This window comes from Typopeltis vanoorti, chromosome 13 (assembly GCF_054136105.1).
Source record: "Typopeltis vanoorti isolate ZY-2024b chromosome 13, IOZ_Tvanoo_1.0, whole genome shotgun sequence".
Classification (NCBI taxonomy): domain Eukaryota; kingdom Metazoa; phylum Arthropoda; class Arachnida; order Uropygi; family Thelyphonidae; genus Typopeltis; species Typopeltis vanoorti.
In genome coordinates, this window is record NC_143561.1 from 32,620,702 (window position 1) to 32,643,403 (window position 22,702).

Genomic DNA, 22,702 nt, shown 5'->3' on the forward strand with positions numbered 1-22,702 from the left:
AAGGTTAAACAATATAGGTCCCAGTACTGAGCCCTGTGGGACTCCACTTGTAACCCTATGCTTCCTTGAAACTGTCCCACCATACACAACTCTCTGACACCTACTGGACAGCCAATCCTGAATCTAGTTGACCAATTTGACATCCAGACCCATGTGCTGCAACTTAAATATCAGCTTATCATGTGGCGCCCTCTCAAATGCCTTCGCTAAGTCTAAGAAAATGGCAGTATATGCCTTTCCCTCATCTAATGCTCTTGTAACTTTATCATAAAAGGCTAGCATATTGCTAAAACAAGAGCGCCTCTTCACAAATCCATGTTGACTCTCACAGAGAACATTACCCTCATCTGCCCAATGCGGTATACGGTCCTTCATTACTTTCTCCAAGATCTTACTAACCACTGATGATACACAAACTGGCCTATAATTAGACACTTCCAGTCTGCTACCGCCCTTATGCAATGGCACTATCTTACCTTCCTTCCATTCCATGGGCACCTTTCCAATAGCCAGGTCAAAGGCCCTGTCAGTTCCCTAGCACATTCTCTCAAAACTCGTGGTGAAATACCATCCAGTCCCACAGCTTTATTGACATCCAGAGTACTCAGTATTTGAAACACACTCTCCTCCTGTATCTCTAAACCTCGAACCTTCCCAATCACTCTAACATTAAAACTGACTCCTGCAGGATGAAATACTCCAATAAAGTGTTCATTGAACAATTCTACTATGTCCTCTGCATCCGTCACTCTATTCCCATTTTTATCCCACAATATCATTCTTCCACAGTCATTTCTCCTCCTACTGGCCACACATCTAAAAAATTCCCTAGGATCATAGGGCTAATCTCCTCTCATATTCCAGTTTTGTCTTCCTTACCATAGTAGTCACTCTTCTGGCCTGTGTCTTATACTCTTCATGCATCTTCTCTTCACCTGTCTCCTTATATCTCTTCCATAGCCTCTTTTTCACATGCAATTCCTGTTTAATATTGTTTGTCATTCACTTTACTCAAAATTGTGTCCTCTTGTTCACTCGTGGTATACAACTTACCATTGCTGCTAAATTGCAAGATAAGGTTATACTCGGTGGTAAATAAATTGAACATACTGTAATAAGAAATCTCATGGATAGGCAAATTGCTACTGCTTCCAAAGCAGTATTAAGCTGGACATGATGGAAAGGAGCATGACTGCCCACTAGGATAACTACCTCTTCATGAGCAGAACCGCCTCCAGTTCCTTCCTTTGTACAACAGAAGGAACTGGAGGTGGGTCTTCAGTATGTTTCCTGTAGACAGAAACAGAAAGGTTTGTGTTTCTACAACAAACTCTTGATATCATCGATATTCTGACCCCACATTCCAATGTAAAAATTTTCCTATTATTTTGTCTTTAAAGTCTGGTTTTTGGGAGGATAAGGGCTTACCTTTGAGAGGTTTATATTTATCAACTGTTTTTGGAAAATATGGATGGCCAGTATTTCTCTTCCTCTAGTAAAATATTCAATACATCTTATGTGTCAAGGTCAGTTGGCAAGTTTAATTTACTTTCAGTGGATATTGAAATATCCATTTTTTTTTGGGGGGGGGGGGTGTCTCTGGTGGTTTATCTTTAAGTGATATCTTTGCCATAATCTTTTTGACAAGTGGATTCTCATCAAATGGAACTATTTTTCATGCGATGGATGCACTCTGCGATCATAAAGTTCATGCCTGGTGAAATTATGAGATGCAGTTGATAATTTCTTAGCTGCCACCTTCTTGGCATAAGAGAAACTCAAAACAGGTGTAGTGATGGTTAGTTTCCTTTTTGCATCTTGAATTTTGTTTCTGTTTTAATTTTTTGTATTTCTTTTTAATCGTTCACTTCTGACACGCACAAGAGTAAACTGGATGATCTCCCTAACAGTTGACACATCTAACTTTTTTTTTGCAGAGTAAGATTTGTTATCATACTCTTTACTACCAGATCAGGCACAGGTGGTTTCAGCCATGACAGGCAGTTTAAGCATGCCCATATTTCTGACATTTAAAGCATCTTAGTGGATTAAGGATGTATGTACTAACAGGAGTTGATACCTGCTTTGTTGGAGACTCAGGTGTATCAAAAGTAAGGATGATGTTCCTGGGATGTTATCTGGTTGGAACCAGATAACATCCCTACACATTAGGATGCATGTCACATTTGTTACTCCCTGATATTTAAGCTTTGAACATATCTCCTCATTAGGAACATCAAGGTGATCCCATTTTGATATCACTCCTCTACAAGAATTAAGTGTTTTATGAGGTATTACTGTGATTGGTATTCCATCCAGTGATGTTGCTCTCAGCAGTTTCTCAGAATGTTGCTGACACGTTTCCTCAAGAATATCACCAGAACATAAAGGACTGGTGTGGAATGGATGTAGAAACTGCGACAATATGCACTGGACAAAAAAAGGGTGGAAGAAGATAGTGAAGGAGGCATTAGACACCAAAGGGCAGTGAGCCCATGGGTCGTGATGATGATGATGACACTGCTTAGAAAGAAATCAATGGACAAAGGAGGAATAAACAGCCATGCTGCCCACCTTAATAAAATGTAGGATTTCCTTTTACTACGATGACTGCAGCAATTTTATGGGGCATACTTTCCACAAAGTATATGATAGTGATCAGTGGGAATTTTAGACAATTCTTCTTGTAGGCATGTAATGAGCTCTTGGAATGTTGTGGGGCAGAGGTCCCTTGAGCTCACCCAAAGTTCCAGTTCATCCAACAGATATTCATAAGGTTGAGATCAGGGCTCAGTGGAGGCCAGTCAAGTGTGGTGATGTTCAGGTTCACAAACCATGCAATTACAGCAGAAGCCTTATGACACAGTGCACTGCCTTGCTGAAAGAGACAATAGTCACTTCTGTAGAAACCACAAAGTAGGAATGCCCAAAATGTTCAAATATCTCTTGAAGTTCAATATTCATGGCACAACAAACACAGGTGTGAAACCAAACCAGGAAACAGAGGACCATACCCTCACAATGCCACCTTCAAATTGAATGTTGGGGTTACACACCCTGGAAAGAGACGTTCACTGGGCATCGCCATACTCTTTCATTTGCTTTGAAGAGGGTGTAGCTTCATAACACAGCTTTCCAAGCTTCCATGTCCCACTGTACATGCTCTTTACACCACTGAAGATGATACTGCATGTTGGTTCAGATAAGTGGGGTTTGAATATTGCAGTCCTACAATGAAAATCCATGTTGTGAGCCTTGGTTCTGAATGTTTTTCTGCAGATTTTCGTTCCAGTCGATGCCTAGAACTCTGCATTCAACGGATCAACTGACAAATGCGGTTTTTACATATTATCCTTCATAGTACTCTACGATCACATTCGTTGAGTGTAGTGGAGTTGATTGCTGATTGTTGACCTGAGATGGCCTAATTTGTCAACAATCTGCCAAACAGATAGGCCTGTAATATGGCATTCTATCACAATGCCTCTTTCAAACTCTGTCAGTTCCCTTTTCACAGCCATTTCACCCAGACACAGTGCAACTGTGTCTGGGTGAAATGGAAGAGTATGGGAGCATTATATTCCTCCAATTTATACAGCTACAAACACACCTCGTTACATGGCATGATGCACCTTGCCTATGGGGGGGGGGGGTCTGTTGCTGTCTTTTCAAGCAGTGTATATACTGCATATTTACTGTAGTTACATTCATTTATATGATATGGATAAATGGATAAATAGCTTCACAACATGACACTTAGTGAGGAAAAAGCCCTGGCTTTAAATCCAATTTAGGACTAGATCAACTTTATTAGGACACAACTTGGGCACTGTTAAAAGATAGAAATTTTTCCTCCTCAACAATCTGAGTTGTCATCCATCTATCCATTAGACATCAACAGATGACATATGGTCACTCAGATTGGTGATGTGCCACACTAGTCCTTGGCAGGTGGTCTTGTTGTATGCTATTCTGAAGGTTTCGACTCTGAAGATCAGTCACTCCACCCATTCATCTCATCGACAGTTTACCCCTTCCTGTTTTGCAGTAATTTTACCTTGTATTAATGTTTTGAGAATTCCTCCTTCCATCCTTTCAATGTGTCCAAAGTATTTCAACTTTGTTCTGTCAATATCCTTAAGGAGCATTAAAGTTCTACCAATCTTTTCGAGCACCTATCTATCCGTTCAGTATATGACATCCTCAATAGTTTTCTGTAATGCCACATGTCAAAAACAGCTATCCATTTCCTATCAGACTTGTTTAGGTTCCAGTCTCACATCCATAAACTGCTGTTGAAAAAATAGCAGCATCCAAAATCCTCAGCTTTGTTTCTATGGAGATAAATCGATCCTTGCAGATTGTAGACAAGTCTCTGACTGTTGTTTTAGCCATTCCTAATCTTCTTCTGATGTAACAGCAATTCTTCACCTTAATAATGGATTCCAGATACTCAAACTTGCTGATTTCCTCAATTCTTTAAGGTACACTTGTTTCTCAGGAACTTCTCTGTCTGTTTCCTTTGAGAACCATAATCTTTGTCTTGCTGTGATTGAGGTGAAGTCCTCTGTTCTTATTGATCTCATTAACTATGTCAATAATTTGTCCTAGTCTTTCTTGTCATTACAGAGTACCGTATCGTCAACACACCTCAGATTACTGATCAACTTACCACCTATCCTAATTTCTGTATTAAGCTAATCCAGTGCTACATGCATGATGTCCTCAGCATAGACACTTATGAGGAGAAAGTAGGAAATCTTACCTGACTCTCCAACCTGAAGCCAATCAGTTAATACAACATCGTTGTTACCGTGGTTTTTTTGCTCACTGTATAAGTTAGCTATCAACCTGATTGTGTGTTGAGGAAAAACCCATTATTTTCATTACTTCCCAGTTTCATATGCTGAACACAGTCAAAAGCTTTTGAGTAGTCTATGAAACACATTACCATAAGGAGTCTAAATTCTTTTTACTTTTATATGATCTGTTTAAGGCAAAGGATAGGTTTGGTATTCTTACCTTTCCTAAAACCTGTTTGATCCTCAGGCATCTCTGCATCAACTTTGGCCTCAAACCTATTTAGAATGATCTTTAATAAAATATTGCTTGCATGAGAGATTAAACTAACAGGTCTATAGTTCTTGCAATAGTTCATATCTCCCTTCTTATGTAGTGGTATAAGAAATCCGACTTCTCCCAGTTTCTAGGCCATGATTCTGTCTCCCATATCTCCTTGTAATCAAATCTATGAAACATTCTTATCCCTCCATCCACTGTGGCCTTAATTAAGTCTGCTGGGATTCCATCCACCACGGGCCTTATTGCTGTTGAGCGCTGTTTAACTGCTCTTTTAACATCATGCCTAAGAGAAGGTTTCAAAAGAAATTTTCTTGGTGAGAGAGCTCCTCCAAATTTTCCTTATCCTCTCTGCTGTTATAGTTCCTCAGTATTCTTTCCATCTGTTTTTGATTTCTAGTTCTTCTGTTAGTACTGCTCAATTACTGTCTTTGTTGACATGCAATTTGTACTTAAACTTGTCTTCAGGTCATGAACTAAACGAAACATCCTTTCAGAATTGTGCCTCCTCATCTGGAACTATTACCTCCTCACATTTATTAGTATAGAAATTTTCCTTGTCCTACCTTATGGCTATTCTAACTTCTCTATGTAATCTCTTATATTCTTTAGTCCCTGTGTCTCTTTGTTTCTTCATCTGCCTATTTTCAATTAGATCCTATGTTGAATCTGATATCTGTAGATGTCTTTGGTTTTCTTATTGGGCCGAGATACTTCTTGGCTGTATCCTGTATTATAATCTTGATTCCTTCCCCAAAGCATTTCAGGTGAGTTCTCCTCATTAGTCTCCAAAAGATCATCCAACTGAGTTGATTTTCTTCTGCAAAGAAAATTATGTAAATTTTGCCTCAACAATTTGAGTTCACTCCCCAAAAAGTCAAATCAGCTGAAGATTATAGAATCTTCAGATGTAATAAACACAGAACCCATTGACAGTCTCACTCAGCAGACATGAAAATAAGTAGCATTCTAGCATTCAGCTGATCTAATAAATATTGAAAAAAACTTTTATCTGAACCTCTCTAGTTCTTTGCCCTTTAAAACATGGATATCCAGTGATGTCAACTTACAGCTATCAGAAAAGGTATCATGATGCTCCAATAGCAATTCAGATAAACTCAATTATTCAGAAAGAAGGATAATCCATAAATGACAGTCATTTGACATTTTTAATGCTTCATAAGATTATGACCAAAAAAACATTAAAATAAACCCTAAGAAAGACTCAGTGGAAAGATGGCTCAAGACTTCACAGTCTTAAGGCATCTCTTGCCAAACAGCTTGATCTGTCTCCAAGCATCAAGACCTAGTCCCTGGAGTCAAAAAAATAATTCTCAACTTACACAATGGTGAAGTGTAGTCTACACAACAGGCCATCAGCTGAAACAAGAGATAACTTGATTTATAAATCAAGAGATAACTTGATTTATTAAACTGTTTTAGTTTTTTTACATGGATTTTTGCCAGTATTAATTTAATAATTGATAAATGGCGCCATATTATCGATATGTCACATCTGGCATTACAACATCATCACTAGATTGCACCCCCCCCTGAAAAATGCTCACTCAGTAATTACCTCCAAACCCTCAACATTTTTTTAAAGTCATCTTTCCACAGTCATTTCTCCTTTTACTTGCCACATATCAAAAGAATGTCTAAGGATTTCTTTTGGTCTCATCAGCTAGCTTTCTCTCATAATTAGCATTGGCCTTTCGTATCAAAAAAATAATTCTCAACTTACACAATGGTAAAGTGTAGTCTGCACAACAGGCCATCAGCTGAAACAAGAGATAACTTGATTTATTAAACTGTTTTAGTTTTTTTACATGGATTTTTGTCATTATTAATTTAATAATTAATAAATGGCGCCATATTATCGATATGTCACATCTGGCATTGCAACGTCATCACTAGATTGCACCCCCCCCCTGAAAAATGCTCACTCAGTAATTACCTCCAAACCGTCAACATTTTTTTAAAGTCATCTTTCCACAGTCATTTCTCCTTTTACTTGCCACGTATCAAAAGAATATCTAAGGATTTCTTTTGGTCTCATCAGCTAGCTTTCTCTCATAATTAGCATTGGCCTTTCGTATCCATACAGATCATCCTTCTTGCCTATTCCTTGCACTGCTCATGCTAATCAACCTTTTTTCTTCATAATCCTTCCACAACCTTTTTTTTGTGTACAATTCCTGTTTAATGAAGCTACTCATCGATCTAACTCTTACCTGATTTATCCCTCTGACTATACTTCTTTTCGTCAAACATCCCTTGATCACCTCCCATGCACCACCATCTCTCCCCTCCAAATTCTTATGTCATGGCACTACAGAAAGCTGACTTCTCAGCTTTTCATAATCACCGGCTTTGTAGTTCCACATATATCCTTTCTTAACAGAAAATTCTGTATGCCTAGCAATCGGCATGTCAAGACTACATGATCACTTTCTCCAAGTGTAGCTAGATTGGTTAATGTTAATTTTTCTGATGTAATGCTCAAATCCAGCACTCTTGAACCTTGTGTCCCCTCCATTACATGTTGACTCAGGTAATCATCTCTCAACAGCTGTATGAATTCCATGCCCTCCCTACCTGTGACCATTCCTCCTCTCAACCTATGTCCCCATAGTTGAATTCCCCCGTAATAATTACTCGACCTGCCAATATATGTCATCTACCTTCTCACTTATATCCCCTGGATTATAGCAGCAAAAATATTTTGTCCTGTTGGTCTCTATCTCTCCCAGTTTCCATCAGTAGAACAGTCTCTATCTGTTCTACTGATGTACTTCTACATTTATTGGCTTCAATTACTCTGTTATCATTATAAAAACCCCTCCTTGCTCATGTTCCTTCTGTCCTCTCTGAAGATACCATTCCACCATACCCCTTGCATTCTATTCCAATTCCCATATCATCCTCAGTCAACCAAGTTTTACTAATGCCTATAACTTTCGGCTAAGTTATACTAACCAATGCCTAAAGCTCCTCACCCTTATTTCAAAGTACTGGCATTAGTATATATAAACTGCAATACCCTTCATCCCACAACGTTCTATTTCCCCTGACTCTGCACTTCGGAAATCTCAGTGAACATTTTCTCAAGACTCTTGACACCAAATTCCCATACTGTGGCAACAAACTCACAACTTTTACTTTTTCACATTCTTTTTTGCATGTACTAGCAGCTCTTTCATATCTTCTCACATATGAAACCACAGTTGTCACCTGTTAAATCACTTGTAACAGCGAAACCAAACCTTTTCACCTTAACTCTCTGAATTTTTACAGCATCGCTGACATCCTTAATCTTAGCATTAGGAAAATATGATTTTCTCACCTCAAACACCTCTCTAATCAATGAACCATACAAAATCTGAGCTTTATTCTCACATGTTTGCTCTTCCATACTCTGCTTTCTCTCCCCTTTCTTTTGCTTCTGTGTCATACCATCCATCAGGCATTTCTCCACCACTCAATCTCACATTTTTTTCAGTGGAGAATCCACATAAGTGCACTATCTTTTCCATTACCATTTGATCATTCTCTTCATTTTCCACCATTTCACTCATACCACTTGTAACACTAACTATGCCAATTGCATTAATGTGCATTTTATCTTTCAGCTCACCACTATCGTTCTTCTTACTCTCTTCACACTTTTGGCATTCATTCATGAAACACTCACAACAAACACATTCTTCAGTTATGTTCCCCTTCATAAATTTCTCATGCGAAGGCCATACATTTCTCACACACTACAGGAAACATAATCATGCACTTTAAAATCCCCTACTAATGTTTTGCATATTGGTGCCATGACACACCATGCAATGTACAAGAAAACAAATGTTAAACTTTTGAAAATTAAGCGCACTACTCTTATAAATTATTATTTAGTTTAATCCTTTATCCAAGTGCAAGCAAACAAGGTTTGTGCCTGAAGTATCTTCAGGACTGGGCAACTTGTGGCAAAGGTGGACTAAGTTCTCATCACTTTCCTTAGCATCCCATAATTCAAAGCACATCTCCTTGTGGACATGTATACTGCTATGAATTATGGGAAGGGTCACTACCCAGACCACTGAAGAGACCTTTATTGAGGTCTCTTCAGTGGAAGCCAGACACAGAGGTGATACCAAAGTTGAAGCAATGCAGAACTTATATTTCCATATGCCAGTTGCCAAAAGGTGTCACACTTTATTATTAAATTACTCTGGATTAGAGAAAGATGTTGGAAGTTTTTCCCCACTTGGTTAGACTATAAATTATATATTTAGTTTAATCCTTTATCCAAGTGCAAGCAAACAAAGTTTGCACCTGAAGGACTGGGACAACTCGTGGCAAAGTGATGAGAACTTAGTCCACCTTTGCCACGAGCTGCCCAAGTCATGAAGATACTTCAGGTGCAAACTTTGTTTGCTTGCACTTCGATAAAGGATTAAACTAAATATATAATTTATAGTCTAACCAAGTGGGAAAAAACTTCCAACTCTAACAGTTAATCAAACAAACACTCACAAATATATATTTTCTGCCTTAATTATTGCTAAATACTTCCAAAAAAAGAACTCTGCTTTCAGCAACAAAAATCACCATGTGCACTACTTCAAGCCCTCTCATGGTGATCTCTTCAACAAAAGCCAGCATTTCCTTTTTTTTTTTTTTCCCTAATATTGGCTGTCCTCTCTAAGAACTTGAAAATTTATTTTGCTTTGTTCTGCCTTCTGTGAAACCTTAAGAACAAATAACGTTCCCTCAATAAGATTATTTTTGTATTGGAGTGGAGTATTATAGCTGCTCCTCCCTTATGCAGATCACTGATTCACTTGAATATATATCATCTTATAACTGTTGGTTATAAAATAGTTACAAAAAATTACGCCTCAAAAATGCTCTGTATCCAAGAGCATTTTTGTATTGTTGCTATCACATTCTGTGGCATAATGTGTGTCATATCTCAGTTCTAGTCTGCATTCATCAAAAATCTAATAACCACAGAACTGAGATATGACACACATTATGTCACAGAATGTGATAGCAACAAATAACATTGTTCCAATGCTTACAGAGTAGTTAATACAACATCATTTTTTTTCTGGTCACTATGTTTATATGTACTAGTTTTGAAGTTCTGATAGCATTGCTGTTTTGTAGCTTTTCCTTTTTTTTGAGAGGATTTCATATATGTAAGAACAACCTTGAAATCTTATACATTGAGAAAAAAACCACTTTAATGTTGTAATCATGAAGAAATGTTGCAACTTTGTCTGAAACATTTTTAATGTAAGGCATTTTTGAAATCCTGTTTATTTGAAACAGTTGTGAGAGACATCAAGAATTTTTTTATTTTCTTTGGTTCATACCCATTGAGAGTAAGAGTATACCTCAGGTAATTCATCTACGTTCATTACTGCTGTTGCATTTCCTTTATCTGCTTTGACAATGATGACATTTTTGTTACATTGGAGGCCTGTCAGATAAGAATTTCACAGGCTCCATAAATTTACACTCGTACCATGTGATGTAAACAACAGGTACCTTTCCACATCACTATCAGTTTTTTTTTTATTGTTTTTTTTTATGTATCTTCAAAGAGTGTTCAGGCTACTATAACAGCACTACATGATTAAGCTAACACAGGGGACTTCAACCTTTCAGACAGTGTGCGCCGCATTAAAAATTTCAATGAAGCCCAAAGGCCACTAAGTTATACTGTGGTATTTAGAATTGTAAGATGCTTTCCAGATTCACAAAGAACACTGTGCATTTGATACTTTACATAAAATCCTATAAAAAGAAACAAATTCAGCTTTAAGAGCATAGGTAGAAGTCAGTTCATGATAAGTAAATACAATCAATACTTGAAAAAAGATAATTTAATGAAGAAAACATTCATTTTTTACAATGTCAATGGGAAACTTGGCAATGCTTTTCCTTGACTAGCTTGTCAATGTTGGCATCAATGTTGGAAGTTGCTATGCGCAGAGTATTCTCGAGATGTTAGTCCATAATCTGAGTTCTTGTCTTGGACTTCACATGCTTCATTTTGGAGAAGAATTGCTCACATAAGTGTAAAAACTCGATTGTAGCTTAAATATTCCAAAGCACATTACATCGAATTTTTTACTTAGTCTCTGTATATTTTGTATTAGATATTATTGTAAATAACTCTCTAGAAATTAACTGTAATAAGAATTAATAAGACTGTAATAACTGTAATAACTTTAATAAGAATCTTTTAGAGTGTTAAAAACAAAGGCAATGTTTTGAAGCCAGAGCTTTATCTACTAGATCTACATGGGGGCATAAGAAAGGTTGTTTATGAAATTTTGTATGTATGAGAAAGGCTTACAGGCTCTGTGTGTGTAAACATCTCCAAAGACTGTCTGAAAGGTTCAACCAACTTTCCGATGTCCGGCAACTTACAATCAAAAGAAGGCACAGAAGAGAACAAAGAGCGGGTCGAACTTGAAACTTAAGATGAAAGAATCATGCTGAATTCTTCTGGGGTTACAAACTTTGTGCGAGGTCTCAGAGAAGGCATAATAAAAAGGGACAGGGCCAAGCATAGGGAGGCTGCCTGGTTCCAGACGTTGCCAGAGAGCTTCCCGCTTCCAGCAGTTGCAGAGATAGAGCTTCTAGGCCGCAGACAGGGCTTCAAATTGCCGAAAGGAAAAGTTCCAGTCCAGAAAGAGGGATCCTGGTTGACAGTTGGCGGCAGTTCAAGCTATTTCGAGACAGAAGACAAAAGATGCAGTCGTGCAGGCATTTTTGGCGAGCCCAAGCAGAGGAGAAAAGACGAGGCAAATTACCTGAAGCACCTTCGCTCGGAAGTTTTATTCTTTTCGCCGTGGGAGAATAACCATTGCCGGAGCTGTACGAGTCCACAGTCCACTATGTTCCCGATGAGGTAATTCTGAAGCCAGATTCCTGAAGGAAGCTCAACATCTGAGATGAGAGAATTGCCTTGGAACTTTTTGTGCAAGACCTTTGACTGAATGTGCGATACAGAGCTTTTGTAAGTTATATATACCTTTGCACAATTCCTCTTATAATGTGTTTTAGTTGGACAATTAAGATTTAGATTAACAGTAACAAGAAGTGTCATTAAGAGAATCTATTGGCATATTTGAAGTTGATATAAAGTTTGTAAAAGTAACTTAACAGAGAGGTAGCTAACCTCTTTGTAAGTAAACTAGGAGTTTAATAAGTGAAAATTGTAAGCAGAGAGTAAATAAGTTTTTGAGTTAAAGAGATTAATTATTGTTGAAGTAAAAAGGTTCTAATTTATGCTAAAGAATTTTTATAGATGGATAGAGAAAGCAATCTCCTAATGTTTAAATTCGTGTATATTTCATAGTAATGTAAATAAAAATGTTTTGATTTTTTTGTTAAAAGAGTGCTGCTGTTTGTTTATTTACAACTGCACTGTTTCTAAATAAATCGGACTTGTGAGCGGGAAACTAAGTGAGCTAGTCGAAGCGTAAAGTTAAGTAAAAGAATAGCCCACGACTGTTTGTGTAAAGTTTTATTCAAGGAATTTGTGTTAGACAGAGAAATCTGCCACCCATATTATTGAGTTTTATGCTAATTAAATGATATTAGTGGCACAGTCTAAATTAAATAAATTTTCTAGTATCTTAGGCATAAGACTCATAGTGCGAAGGGTAGATAAACATAGTACGTAATAACATAAACAAGGAAGATTCTGAGAGAGAGAAAGCACACACAGCTAATTAGAATAAAGATAAAAAGATATTACATATATAAGAAAATAAACCAAGAGATAATACAAATAATATTGAAAAACAACACCCTTCATTACATAAGTATGTGCTTCCTAACAAAGCGCACATCTTCAAAGCATACCGGCGAAGATTAGGGAATGCTTCCTCAGAAACGTAGTCTTTGTAAAATGTAAGCTAGGGCACATTGAATACTTTTTCTCTCAAAGAAGAGTTGTTTTGGAGTTCAAGCAGCTCCATTTGTACTGAGCTTGGCATTTCGGCAGCAGTGACACTGAATGGCATTGAAAATAAATCTAAAGAAGACTGTTGGTTACAAAAATCACTAAATCTCTCTTTGAACTCACTTCGCAACACGGCTAATTTTGTAGCGTATTCATCAACAGACAAACAGTTGGACTCAGCGAGAAGCTGAAAATGAGTTAAGTCTTTTTTTGCGAGTTTGAGCTTGGCCACAAAAGCTTTGATAAGATCAAACAGAGTGTGCACAAGTTGATCTTTGGATTGTAGCCACATATTTAGGTCATTCATATGCAACGAGATGTCGGTCACAAAGGCAAAGTCTGTCATCCACTTTGGATCATTAAATTCCACAATCGGATTCCCCTTGGTTTGTAGGAATGGCCGTATTTCGCTCCTTAAGTTAAAGACTCTTTTAAGAACCTTCCCTCTGCTCAACCAACGCACATCACTATAATAAACCACATCACCTTGATCTGCTTCGCACTCTTGGGTCAAAACTCTCGGAATTGACGAAGATTCAATCCTCTTGCCCTAATAATGCTGACAACAGTTACAATAACTTTTATGACATTCTCAAATCCAATAGTTTTCATGCACAAATTCTCCTGGCGGATTAAACGGTGGTAATGGATGAAATCTTTTCCTTCTAGTTCCGGTTCTTTCCGTACAGGCACAACAAACCCTTCGTTCTTTCCCACCATAGCAGGGGGGCACCATCAGTTACCACACCCTTGAGGTTGGTAAAGCTGAGGTCGAAATGCTGGAGCGTTTTCTTGGCGGCTTCAAGAATATCAGTGCCTTTCATTGTTCCCTTCATAGGTACGAACCCTAGCAGTTCTTCTGTCACAGTGAATTGTTGATCAATGCCACAGACAAAGATAGCCAGTTGTGCTGTATCCTTCACATCTGTGCTCTCTCATCTAAAGCAAGTGAATATGACATAAATTTAGACGACAGTTTTTTTAAAGTTCCTTTAATGTCATTGGCAAGTTCTTCCAATAAAGAACTTGTCATGAAGAACACGTCATGCTGGAGTTACCCCCAGACAAACTCGGTTTTTTAAACACCTCCTTATTATTTGGACACAGAATTTCCCCAGCAGCAATGAGACACTCTTTCACAAACTCACCGTCCAAGAAGGCTTTTAATTTTTTTCAAATATTACTTTGATGCACACTTCACTCTCTTCCCTCTGCCTTTTAAATGTACGCTGTTGGCATTTTAAATCAACTTGGAGACGGTTCATTGGTCCACACGAAGCTGCCCATGAAAATGACCAAAAGTCGATGCATGCTTTGTCTCATAATGTTGATTTATATTGTATTCTTTTGATACTGACACTGACTCACGACAAATTAAACATACTGGCTTATTGTCGATCGGAAAAAAAATTACAGATTGGTCCACTTTTCATTAAAAACCCGACAAGATCATTTGATTTACACTTTTTACTCATAGACTCATAGTGATGGAAGATGAACCCAAAAAATGATCCAAAATGGCCGTGTAACGGTTATTATCCACTGGATATGTCTCACACTAATGAAAAAAGTCTGGCAATATAAAACCACAATAGACTATGGCTGACACGACGAACCTGCATGCGCTTATACACGAATATCACACTGTTCACGACTGACTGATTGTGGATGAGATTCTCTTATATTTATATGAAAATAATGAAGTATCGAGAACCTTCGAGATGTATCTGGAAGGCACTAAACAGCACTAATGAACTACTGCTTCAGCCATCTACCTGCGACATTAGTACTAGTACTTAAGTACCGCTTGGTGCTGGTACGTGGCTGAAGAAGCATGCCTATTTAATATTTATTTTTATAGGATTTTATGTAAAGTATCAAATGCACAGCGTTCCTTATGAATCTGGAAAGCATCTTACAATTCTAAATACCGCAGTATAGCTTAGTAGCCAGTGGGCTTCATTGAAATTATGTTTTATTTAATCGCGTTTTAATGTTAAGTAGTTATTTTTTCAAATGTTGGAAGTAGATCCTTGGATGAGTTGAATAAGTTTTTTTTAATTTTGCAGAAGAAGGTGGCATTAAGGTTGTATTTCTGTAGTATTATGTTTATTTTATCTGATATACCTTTAATGTATGGAATGGCAACAGTTTTATTGTAATTTAGTTTATTTTTGTTTTTTAAGTGGAGTCTTGTGAAGAATTTTCTTGATAGGTGGTATTTGTAGCCATTTTTCATGAAGGTATTCAGATAACTTTTAATTCATGTTTAAGTGCTTGTTCACTGGAGCAAATCTTCAAAGCCCTGTTTTTTAGTGTGTTAATATATGAAGGGTGCAGGGGAAAAACAAACTTCAATCCACGATATTGACTTCCGAAAAAAACGTAATTAAATTTTCCTTGTTGTCAAAATGCAAGTAAACAAAATAAAAATAATAGATATGGTACATTCATGTATATTAAGCATAATTAATTTAAATAGTACTTAAAAATTAAAAAAAAACAAATGGCAAATAATGGCCTGAAGGCCAAATTGGACTGAAGTTGTTTTTCTCCTGTACCCTTCATATTTGTTTAACTAAAAGGAAGTTTTTAGTTTAACTAAAAGTAAAAGAAAGAATAACTTAAAATTGGTTTGCATGCCATTTATATACTACAAGTTTAGTGTTTCGGCTAATTTCTCACACATTTCATATAAATTTGTTATATATTTCCAAATTAAATTTGCAATCTTCACTAAAGACTGTGCCTAAATAGCTGAAAGATTTTAATGTTCTATAACAGGGGTGTGTGGCTCGCGACCTGCATGTGGCTCACATCCACACATCATGCGGCTCTTTGATCTACCAGGAAAAAATAAAGAAAAAGAGAAGAGGAGACAACAAAAAAGAGGAACAATATAAAAAAAAAAAAAAAAGAAGAGGAGAGAGAGAGAAACAGGGTTAATAAAAATTACTGAAATAAAAAAGTTTAATTCGAAACTCATTAAATAAAGTTTACTTTGAACAATTAGAATAATTTTAAAGTTGAAACAATAATTTTAGTTACCTATTTACTAGAAGAGGCCTTCCTTGTATCCATTTTCTTAGTAAGCTTGTTAAAATTAGGTGTGTAATTAGTCAAAGTAGTTCTTACAAGCACATCACGACCTCACCATGCACACACTCACTCCCGTACCATTGCATCAGTCAAATGTTGCGGCTCTTTTAAGTCTTACTGGAATTATTTTGGTTCCAAAAGAATGAGTAGTTGGCCACCCATGTTCTATAGGTTCTCCATTCAGAATGCAGGTGAAATTTTCTATGTTCCTGCCAAGTTCATATTTTGGTCTTTTTGCTGCTGATTTCATGTCAAATTTGTTACAACTGTTATTGCAATTTAGTCAGATAACCCTGCAGTCTTCAACAACATCATCAGCATAAAGCAAAGAGCTAAGCTGATATCTCCAATTTTAATATCAGGTTTAATGCCACTTTCTTTCATAATGTGATCCATATTGATGATGAATAAGAAGAGAGATAATGTCCTATCCATGATTTTATATTAAAACATGTTCCTGTATTTCTTTCAACTGCAACGTACAACTTAAATATAGACTATATGTTGCTGTGTATAACATTCTATTTACCCCCAAATAATTGTAGTGCTTTGAAAAGCTTTCCTCTGGACACCTTGTCGTATGACTTTTCCAGATCTACAAAACTTAAATACAGATTCTTATTATATTCCTATGATTTCTCAACTATTTGGCATAAAGTGAAAATCTGATCTTGATGACCTCTATTTTGCCTGAACCTAGTTTGTTCTTCTTTAAGTTTCTCTTCCACAATTTTTCTTTGCCTCTTTACAAGTATGCTTGCATAAATCCTGTAATTCTGACATTAAGCTTTATTCCCTCTTTTACAGATGGAAACTATGAGGCTACTCCAATCATCTGGAATTTGGCCTTCGGACCAGGCCAGCCATTGCAGAACTTTTTATACCATTATATTTAAGCATTTCTAATCAAAAAATATCATCTACTTCAGCTGCTTTTCCATACTTCAAGTTACTGATGGCTTTTTCTTCCTCAATTATTGATATGTACACCTGTTTGATTCGTCTTGAAAATTTTCTCCAAAACAACACCTAATTACTAATATTCCGTCACTTGTTTCATTTAACAGTCTTTCAAAGTAATTACTCCAGATATCTAGGATATTCTTATCTACAGTTTTCATGTCACCTTTATCATCTTTGATTCCTTTTACAGTACTCTTTCTTCCATTTCTAAGATGTTCCAATAGGCCACAGAACATTTTACCACCATTCTGATATTTATTTTGTATATTTTTACCAAAGTCTTCCCATGACTTTTCTTTAGCTACTTTCACACACAGCTTTGTTCTCTTACATTTTTCTCTGTATTCTTTTAGAGCATTTGACAATTGATTTGCAAGGAACTTTTGGTATTATTATTATTATTATTATTACCACGGGCTACTCCAGGAGTCCTTAGACTCATCGAGGGAGGCCCTAAACATCATGTTCACATAGCTGTTCAACATTCTCACAGTATCTATCATACCTCGCCTTGAACTCGCTCACTGTCTTAGCACCCACAACAGACTCTGGCAGCTTATTCCACCCATTTACCACTCTAAAAGTATGCTATCTTCTTGTCCAGGATTGCTTCTTTAACTTCTTGTGCCGACATTGGTGCTCTCAATTTTCTATCCTTGCAGACTTTACCACTGTTAGATATTGAATGGAGAACTTCTTGACAAGTTATTCATTCAGGATCTAACATCTAAGCTTTACAAAATAACAAAGAAATTTGCATAATACCTGCTTACCAGCGGAAGGTGAGAAACGCCTAAGTTGTTGTATGTGAAAGTGTATATCAGTATGTATAATGTATTGGAATTATTTACTATCAAACGGAAAGCTAAAATCAAGAATTATGTCAGATTAGCAATTCATGTAAAGGAATAATGGCTTAACTTATGTATTAATAAGCTATCAAAAAATTGTAAGTCGCCAGGTAAGAAATTATTAATAGGATCAACGGTCACGTCTAAGCCGCAAGTGCCTGTCATAACGCCAAAGGCTGACGTAAGTGCTTTTCTTCAAAAACAACACCTAATAGCAAGGAGGGAAAACAAGGGATCAACCTAAGGGTGATGTAAGTTATGGATTGTGCAAAAAAACAATACAGAAAAAGAGGGTGCTGAGAAAGGTTATTTAAGGCGATACGTGCCAAGCTCTAGGCTTTTTTCTGTTTCTTCCAGGATTTTTGGAGATCGAGGACTCTCGACGAGTGATCGGAGATAGGACAAGCCGAGGGTGCTATGTCGACGGACAGCCGGCCATATTCATGACTTGCACTGAGAGGTATTCTGCAGAGACCCGTACGAGAATCAACAGCTAATGTAGAATGGTACCAAATGCTGAATGACCCACCCGAGCGAGCAGAGAAGACTCGTAATTCCAGCCATCTCCTGATTTGTGTCCAGTAGCAGAGAACGGAACAACTCAGTCACGAGACCTGACCCAGAACCAGCCAAGATGAAGGATGACCTGAGCAACACATGGCAGCTAATAGACCTTCAGAGGGACTTGGTAAAGTAAAGATCCTTTTGTTTTATATCTTGAGATTGTTTGAAGGTAGAATTTGTGTCTTGATAAAGCAAGACTGAGAACATTTTAGAGAACTTTGACAGGATAGAGTAATTTGTACAGCCAATTCTATTAGAAAAAGAATTGTATAGGATAAATCTCTAACTTGTATATGAGTGAAGTAGTGAAAACCCTTTGTTAATTGAGTAAATTTAACTAAGAGAGAAATGAGTTGTGAAATATCTATTTAAAGTAAATGTGAATGAAGGAACTCGACTTGAGTGTGACACTGTTTAATTATCCATTTGTATTACATGATTTCTGCATGTCATTTTATGTAAGAAGTTAGATCAGCATTGAACAGTTTGTATAGCTTAGCATAAGACATTCACTTAGCTAGCAATTCAGAAGTTTTGATAACTTAATACAAGAATTAATGTACCTGTCTTTTAGAATTAATAAACATGTTTTGTTATTTGAACCTGAGTCTTGCCTGAATTCGAGGTGTCAAACTACCATTTGTGAAAAATAGAACCAAATAGTGGGAAGGAGTTTAGATAATTATATAATTGCAATTAGATACCGAGATCTATATATATGGCGTGTGAATTCTAGATTAACGTATATGCCTAAAACCTAGAAATATTTCCCTGAGCCTGAATTATATTCTTGTGATAGGAAGCTGGCTGGCACAGTTAAAATATAAATTTGCCAGTTTCTCAAGAGGAAATATCCCTAGGAGCCAAACCAGGTCATATATTAAGGAGAAAGATATAAAATTAAGGTAGAAGGATATAGAGAAGACTGGATTAATTTGGATCATACTTAAATACGTACTCTAATAAGGAAACGAAAATACAGAGATGTAACACCACGTTTCCCTAGCTGAATCAACCAATACTTTCTCCAGAGTTTGCCATAAGACTCCAAGGTTTGGTTCTTGTTTTCAAACTGTTTCTTTTTTCCTGACATTGTAGAAATAATGTCTGTATAGTAAAGTCTGCAGTTCAATGTAAAAGCTGCTCAACTTTAATTATTTTCAAAGCTTTCTTACATATTGTTCATTTGAATGTGATATTCATTTTTTATCCTACTTAAAACTAAGTGATGGTTACTTCCAATTTTAAATCCTATGTACACTCTTGTATCCTGAACAAGCATGGATATATAACTATTAACAATAAAATAGTCAATGGGACATTTCTTATTTCTTGCATCTTCTCTCCACATGAACTTGTGCACATCTTTATGTTTGGACAAGGTGTTAGTAATGACTAGTCCATATCCCCGAGCAGAAATCTAGTAGATACTTAATGCTATTATTAGCTTTGACCTCTTCTCCAAATACTCCCAAAACCTTCCTATATGTCTGTTAAGATTGATTTCCTACTCTAATGTTTAGATCGCAAACAAGGATGACTTTTTCATTTTCTTTATGTCAGCTGCTTGCCATAATGACTTAAAAATTCTTCCATTTCTTCCTTAGAAGAATCTTCTGTAGGACCATAGGCAAATAAGTTTCATTGTCCATTTCCCTATTTTGAAATTTGTTCACATAGCTCTGCTTGAAACTACCTGCCAATTAACTTGGATAAAGGATTAAACCAAATTTATTATAGTCTAACCAAGTGCAAAATAAACTTTCAACATCCTTCTCTAAATCCAGAGTAATTTCATAATAAGATGGCACACCTTTTGGCAACTCCTATAGGTAAAGATGACCTCTCCATTGCTTCTGCCTTGGTATCTCCACCTCTGGGCCTGGTTGCCACTGACGAGATCTCAATAAAGGTCAAAACTGGTTTGGGTAGTGGCCCTTCTCTTAATGCATAACATTATACATTATCCACAAGGAGATGTGTTTTGCATTATGGGAGATACCGAGATAGGAGTAATAATAGCTTGGTCCACCTTTGCTCTGAGTTGCCTGGTGTTGCACTACCTTTCCTCAGTCCTGAAGATATTTTCAGGTGCAAACTTTGTTTGCTCACACTTGGATAAAGGATTAAACTAAATTTATTATAGTCTAATCAAGTGCAAAATAAACTTTCAACATTTTTAGACCAACTTTTCTGCTTTCATGATAGAGGTCTTCTATCATTATATTAAAGTCTTCTGGAGTGTTTGCAAAAATTATGATATCATCTGCATATGTGTGTTAAGCTTCTGTTATTAATTTTTAAATCAAGGTTTGTCCAGTTTAAATATTTAATATTATTAAATTAAATTATGTTATTTTATAATGCAATCATATAATGATATATAATGTAATAATTATGTAATGTTATATTATTAAATTATTATAAATTAATAAATGTTATTGATATTTTATTGCGACTCGTGTGAAGTTGGATTGCTGCTGTTGTTGTAGTGTGGTACATTTCCTGGAGGAGGTCCATATATTCTCCAGGAACTCCCTGATTCTGGAGTTCCTGGAGAATATATTTTTCTCCAGGAATTCCAGAATCAGATTTTTTTGATTATTGCATTAGTTTTGATGGAGTGAAATGCTTTTTTATAATCAATAAAGGCTAAACAGAGAGGCAATTAGTTTTCTTCTGCTTTTTCTATTATTTGTTTTATTGCATGAATATGAGCAATTGTGTTAAAGCCTTTACGGAATCCTGCTTGTTCTGTTGGTTGATTTGAGTCTAGAAGAGGAGTTAACCTGTTTGTTATTACTTTTGTGATAATTTTGTATAGATTAGAGAGAATACTAATAATACTGTACTTATCTCACATTAAATAAACAATAATAAAAAAACAATGAAATGTTTAATACTAATTTGTTATATTTCATTTAAAAAACAAACTAAAAAACAATATACCTACAAAGCAAGAACTACTTGATGTCTTTCTCCAATTTGCCACAAAATAGAAGCCAGAGCTCTTGTAAGAGCTTCCATCTGCACCTTCTTATTTGGCCTAAGACTTGAAAACATTATTTAATCAATAAAAATATGGAATTCAGATTCTAAGATCCACTATGAATATATATTGAACTTTTTAAATGAAATATAATATAATGGCAGCTTTACAGACTTAACAATAAATCCTTTAACAAACATATGCGGCTTAGTACTGCATTATTTAAAAGGAATGTGCTTTAAAGTGATTATGTAATCGCCATTTTATTAATGTATTTGGTCCACACTTCCAAACAGCATTATTTCAACTTGACTGTTTTCAGCAGCAGATAGCCCATGATATCTGAAGAGCATATAGAGAAAAAAAACTATAATATTATATTGCCCAAATAAAAATATTGCTATTAGGACAAACCTCTTTGTGGAATAAGGAAGCATGATATATGACATTTGAGATCATCTATCTTAATACCTACGGAAGCGAAACATGGATCATGAAAAGGAAAGATGAAAAACAAATTCAAACAGCAGAAATGAAGTTCCTCAGAAAAACAGCTGGATATACCAAGTGGGACCACAAAACAAATGAAGAAATCTTACAATCCCTGAAAATAAAACCAATTAATCACTACATAAGACAGTATAAACAAAAATGGCTAGAACATTTAAATCGAATGGACAACAGCAGACTACCAAAAATATTATACAGATACAAAATAAGTGGAAAAAGAAGAATCAGAAGACCAAGAAAGAGATGGCATGAGACCAGAACAGGCCACATGGCCTAAATTCCATGTTAGGAAGAAGAGAATATCAAACTTTCATAAAGTCAAACGATTCAGTGTAGGAGGTCCACACTCGCATGCCAAAAGATCAACAAACTGTGTGTTAACCCATTCAGTTACTGCACTCACCAGACTTTCAGGTAATGCATTCCACTCACCAACCATTCTCCATGTAAGGAACCTGCTCCTCGCTTCCTTGCTAACACCCTTATTACATAGATTCAGGGATATCCTCTTGTTCTACTCTTGTCTCCCTTTATTCTATGAAATTTCTCCCACATAGGAAGATTTTTTTAATATATTTGTAGTAACACTTCTTTACCACTGATGCTTCTAATGGTGCTTATCTTCAATCCTATAGAATTTGAGTTGTTCCAGAAAGTTAACTATTCACT

At 36.3% G+C, this 22,702-nt stretch overlaps 1 protein-coding gene across 7 annotated transcripts in view; it reads right to left on the reverse strand.

Annotated features, from left to right (window-relative positions):
• Positions 1 to 22,702, reverse strand: part of LOC150100035 (putative ubiquitin carboxyl-terminal hydrolase MINDY-4) — a 376,809-nt gene that overhangs the window by 234,460 nt on the left and 119,647 nt on the right. For 5 of the 7 annotated variants that reach the window (XM_090402888.1, XM_090402893.1, XM_090402891.1 and 2 more), the window contains exon 9: positions 21,488 to 21,586. In XM_090402888.1, coding sequence (XP_090259014.1) covers positions 21,488 to 21,586 — 99 coding nt within the window. The remainder of the gene's footprint in view (positions 1 to 21,487; positions 21,587 to 22,702) is intronic. The other 2 variants (XM_090402889.1, XM_090402887.1) reach the window with 1 other exon arrangement.